This window comes from Cucurbita pepo, unplaced genomic scaffold (genome assembly GCF_002806865.2).
Source record: "Cucurbita pepo subsp. pepo cultivar mu-cu-16 unplaced genomic scaffold, ASM280686v2 Cp4.1_scaffold000678, whole genome shotgun sequence".
In the NCBI taxonomy this organism is placed as follows: domain Eukaryota; kingdom Viridiplantae; phylum Streptophyta; class Magnoliopsida; order Cucurbitales; family Cucurbitaceae; genus Cucurbita; species Cucurbita pepo.
The window spans coordinates 6,696-12,223 of record NW_019646897.1 but is presented as its reverse complement, the minus strand read 5'-3'; the positions used below and the strand labels follow the sequence as shown (position 1 = coordinate 12,223).

The 5,528-nt window shown below is 37.6% G+C and overlaps 1 protein-coding gene and 1 pseudogene across 1 annotated transcript; both read left to right on the top strand.

Annotated features, from left to right (window-relative positions):
- The first annotated feature begins 2,146 nt into the window (after positions 1 to 2,146).
- LOC111785726 (transcription factor bHLH54-like) lies at positions 2,147 to 3,291 on the top strand. The gene is made up of 5 exons (XM_023666108.1): positions 2,147 to 2,542; positions 2,619 to 2,807; positions 2,891 to 2,956; positions 3,028 to 3,093; positions 3,193 to 3,291. The coding sequence occupies exons 1-5, from the start codon at positions 2,147 to 2,149 to the stop codon at positions 3,289 to 3,291; spliced, it is 816 nt and encodes a 271-aa protein (XP_023521876.1).
- Positions 3,292 to 4,071: 780 nt separating this feature from the next.
- On the top strand, positions 4,072 to 5,496 carry LOC111785727 (annotated as a pseudogene).
- Positions 5,497 to 5,528: the final 32 nt, after the last annotated feature.

Here is a 5,528-nt window from a genome sequence, read left to right as displayed (position 1 = left end):
ACTGTCTTTTTTTTTTCTCTTTTTTTTTTTGTAGACCATGTTTTTCCAAAAAAGAAAAAAAAAACAATTTCTTTTGAATTTCCTTTGTTGAAATATTGCCAACAAAAACTAGCTCGAAATTTACCATTTATTTAGTCTCCTTTTCGCCCGTGATTGAATTAGCTTGTAGTTAAAATTTATTGATACACGAATTCGACAAAGAGAGCATACTTGAGTCGGAAATTATTCCAAAGTAAATCTGTATTTTTACGACAACTCTCAAAAAATAGATTATGAAAACGTCATTGAACATAATTCAAACATAATCCCCACTCCCTAAACATAACCCTTGTGATATGATAACTTTAGCGAGTTGAATCTAAGAACCTCACATCTCGCATGAATATGCAAACTCCTCAATCACAAATATTAAAACCCTAAAATCAAGTTGACTTCATTCTAAATGACTATAACTCTCGAAAATTTAATCTAAATATCTTATTAACAATAAGTTCTTTATATCTAAATTATATAAAATATAAAAAAAAATCCTAAAATAATAAGCAATCCCCCGAAGAAAAATAATATACGAACAACAAACATAATAAATCATATCAAACTTAAATGATTTTAAGCGAGTATATATATATATAAAAATAATGGTTTTTAGTCATGAAATATAAATATTTAAAAAAAGATAATTAGGATGAAAAAAAAGCATGAAAATGAAAGCCGACAAAGAGCGATTTTAACGGTACATTTTTGTCAGAATATAAAAGAATGTCAGACTCCAACCCCCACGATGTGGGTGACCCCTTACATTCCCCTTTTTTGTTTGTTTTATTTAATTATTAATTATTAATTCCTTTTCCCTATTTTTTTTTTTTTAAATATTGTTTTATCCAAACCAAAATTAATCTGTATTTATTGTTATAACAAAATTCAAAGACACCCCACGTTCTTACATTTTTAGATTATAAAACCCTCCTCTTTTAAAAAAATCATCTTTTATTTATTTTTTTTCGATCTTTTTATCTTAAACCGTCTTAATTAGGTAAACTCTTATTAAGTCAGATCATTTAAATATCGACTCGTTTAATATTTTTCGTTTTCCTTCTCATTTATTCACTTTTGAAAATAATCTCGAGTATTTTCTTTTATTTTTTAAAAAATATTGGCATGAATTAATAATATTTATGAATATAGCAAGAGTACGAGGGATAGAATGCAAATATACCTTCTCGAATTATAAGTTTATAATTTTATTATAACGAGAATATTAGACCATAATTATTATATTTTTGCTCCCTATTTACAAAACAATGTTTTAAAATTATATTTTGTATTAAAATGCAAACAAATTACATGACGAAAGAAATAGCAATAAAATGGTCAAAAGGAACAAAAAATAATAAAGAGGGCTTCTTTGTTCTTATTCCTCCTCAAATATTCTTTCTTTTCTTAAAAATCTCAAAATTTTTAATTTTTGTTTTCATCATATTTATATTTTAAAATTATATTTTAATCGTATGAATTTTGAAGAATAGATTGTAATATTGTTTTATATTTTTAATAAAAAAAATTAGAGTGAATATAAAATTTATCCATTAAAAAATTACAAATTTCTCCATTTTATTACCTCTTCTCTAAAAATAATGTCTACTTCAAAAATTGCTGTAAAAAAATAACAGCAGACACTCTTTTATAAAAGTGTGAAAACCTTTCTCTAGACGCGTTTTAAAGCCTTGAAGGGAAGCCCGAAAGGGAGAATGGATCTGGGTCGTTACACTTTCTCTAAAGATGTAGAAGAAGGGAGTCAGTGGGTCAATATCCGACATAAAAAGGGTCAAACCCATAACAGACGAGAAGCTAGCCGATCTCATAATTAAAATCGATTCTCCGTCCCCTTTCTGGTTCGAACCTTGGTCTCGAGTTGGGGTCTCCTAATTTCATTTGGATGGCATCAGAGTGGACTCTTGATAATAAAATACGACAAAAACAATTAAACAATCACTAATCAATCATTAATAAAAATTCCCTACAAGTCAAAGTCGGTTATCCCATTGCCATCACAGCATTGAGTATAAATATCCCATTTTCTTTCAATCATCCCCAAAACAAAACAAAACAAAACCAAAGATCTTAGCTTTGATTTCTCTTCATAAAAATGGAAGCTTTGGGAGCTTTTACTGATGGGGAATGGGATTCTTTCACTGCCATCTTCTCATCCCTTCAAGAACTCGATCAATCCCTCATCCCCACTGAGCTTCCATTGCCCAACAATGGCGCCTCTGAGCTTCCTAATAATACCTGGTTCTATTCCTTGGACGCTTTTGATCCCAATTTCCAGAGCTCTGTTCAACAGGACATGAGCTGTAGTAGCTGCACCCCTGTTTGGATTGACCAAGTACAAAACTGTCTCGCCGCCACCGCTGAAGCTTGCGACCATGGCAGCCAGCCGCCGCAGCTTGTCGATGGAAATGAACCGACTGCGATGAAAAGAAAAGACAAAAACAGAGAGCTTTCTTCTAATCAGAAGAAGAAAACTCGAATCTCCGGCGATGTAAGCCTTCTTTTTACAAAAAAATTCGTGGGTTTCAATTTTATTCAACATTTTTACAACAATATTTTAAATTTAGGGGCAAAAGAAGAAAACCCAGAAGAAAACAGAGGAAATAGTTGAGGATGCAGGGGTATCAGAAGGACAGAGCTCGAGTTCAGAAGAGGAGGGTCACGGCGGCTCAGCCACCACCTCCGACGGCGGCATGAACGGAAAAAGCAGAGCTAGCAGAGGGTCGGCCACGGATCCACAAAGCCTGTACGCCAGAGTACGCATTTTCTTCTCAATTCTCCTCTGTAAACTCTGTTTTTTTTGCATGAACTCCTATGAAGATTCATTTTTTTGTTGCAGAAACGACGAGAGAGAATCAATGAGCGTTTAAAAATGTTACAGAAACTCGTTCCCAATGGAACCAAGGTGAGGCATCAAATGGGTTTTTTCAGATCTATGAAACAGAGTGAATTGCTGACAGTGTTTTGATTGGGCAGGTTGATATCAGCACCATGCTTGAAGAAGCAGTTCATTATGTCAAGTTCTTGCAGCTCCAAATCAAGGTAAAACGGATTGATTGTTCTTGATTTTCATTCACGAATATCGGCTAGCGGTGAGCTTAAGCGGTTACATATTTACTAAAACGCTATTGTTTTGTGCAGTTATTGAGCTCAGATGATCTATGGATGTTTGCTCCTTTGGCTTACAATGGAATGGACCTTGGTCTTCACCAGAGCCTCTCTCCGTTTCTATCAAATTGAGACATTTTTTTTATTTCCATTTTTACCCTTGTAATGTTTAATTAACTCGGCTTAATTAAGATTAATACAAATATTTTAATCTGAAGTTTAATAAAATTATGATTATGAGGAGAATCCTCAGAAAAACATTACCTTACCTTCTGTCTGGTTTTATTTACTTATTTCCGCTCTCTATTTTTGTTAATTTTTAAAACGGATTTAGTATTGCTCGTTGTCATGCGATGTTATGATTTTAACACGTTGATGACGAGCCTTAAGGGAACTCAAGCTTCATTCACATTTTTCACTTGTTTCCGTGGCTTCGTTAGGCCTTAGACGAGATTCTCCTTCACCAACCGAACGCAACTCATACAGAATCTAAACTTATTCGATCACACATATTGCTCGTGCCTACATGTTCAATCGTCTGTGACTTTAGTTGACTTGTCTCTACACTAAGCCTAGTCATTTTGACGTTGCTTCTTCTCTAGGCTAAGGGCTCTCATGTGTCACATCACATCTTCAGTTATCATCTTGGTTCCCAACAACACAACCATGCATTGTGATGTCATCCCATGTCTTGGGATAGCTCAATCATATTGGCTTGTTTGTACATGTCTATCATAATCGACCGATGTGTGACTCATATTATCAGAACATCCCGATCTCCATCCATTTGAGTTCTCATTGGGGCATGAGCTCTCCTATGTCCATGCTAAGTCATTTATAGTTCTCGCACCGGATAGCGGGTGCATATACCAACCTCTCACACATGCGTTGTGGTGCAATGTCGATGCACCCATGCCGTTAGACATTGTCATTGAAAGACTCATTTCAAAGGAAGAAACCCAAGACGTTCATCTTGCAACACTTGCCCTGACACACGTATGTGCCACATGTAGCTCACTTAGGCCACAAGGCTCATGGGTAGTGGGGAGCTAACACCATGTCTCTCCATATAGTACATTTTGAGACATTTCTAATCTTCTTAGAGTAGACATGATTTTGGCGATCAGTCATAAGGCCCCGTGGAGCGTTCGTCTCATATTCGATTAACTTCAAATTTGGTGAGCTTTCATCTTTCATATAGATGGTCTTAACTCCAAAATCGCATGCCAAAACTCATATCGAAACTCTAACTTCTGAGGTTATGGCCCACGGTCCTATCCATCCCTCTTCGAGCTTGTCTTCAATATTCATATTGTCTCATTCTCTCCAACTTTATTTAAGACTCAACTTGACTTTAATGCACATTCTTCTCGGTGTATTGGATGGTACACTGTCCTCTTTGGTCGCATCACGACCCATGTCTGTCTCAGCCTTCACATGATCAGATGGGCACCACTTGAGGGTCGCCATCTTATCGATCTACGTCTGGAGATCACAACTACGGTCTTCCTAGTATGATTGTGACACTCAAAACTCACACTCACTAGACTCCTCGACCCTCACATGCACGTCCGAAGGCCATGTTGATGGATGGATGGATGGATGCATGCCCTTTGTGTACCATCCTACTCTAAACCACATATACAAATCAAACACTCCTCTGTTTATTTCTCTCCTCTGTTTCTCCTCTGTTTTTCCCTTTCTTTAATTTCTGTCTTTCAGGTTTCTCAATGGCGGCGATTACCATGGTGGGTTCTAACAGATCGAGGTTGAGAAGGTCTTCGCTGCAATCCTGGGTCAACGGATTCGCCCCTCTCTCTGTCGGCGCTGATGTTCCAGCGGCGGTTCAGGAATTCAGCCGGACTCTGTTCAACATGAGGCCCCCCGACATTTCCCTGTTCGTGTCGAAGGTGATCTTCAGCAGCGATCTCCGGGGAGTTCTCGGGCTGGTGAAAGTCCCTTGTTGCATTATGCAAACCGCTCAAGACGCGTCGGTGCCGGCATCGATGGCTATCTACCTGAGAGACCATCTCGGCGGCCGAAACACCGTGGAGATGCTGGACACCGAAGGCCACCTACCCCATCTCAGTGCCTCTCAGCTACTGGTCCGCAAGCTCCGCCGTGCCCTTTGCCGGTGACTCCGACGTGGCCCCACCGCCGTTACACGATTAACAAAATTGAAGAATTTAATTTTGATTTTGGGAGGGAGGGAAGAAATCAAGTGGCGGAGAATGAGACACGTGGAGGAGTGAATATGTGGAAGTTCGTTAGGCTACGATTTTCCACGTAAAAGGACAAGAATTCCCCACGTGAACATCACGTGATGCCTCTCCTATTTCTTTTTTTCCCCACTTTTTTTTTTCTTTTTC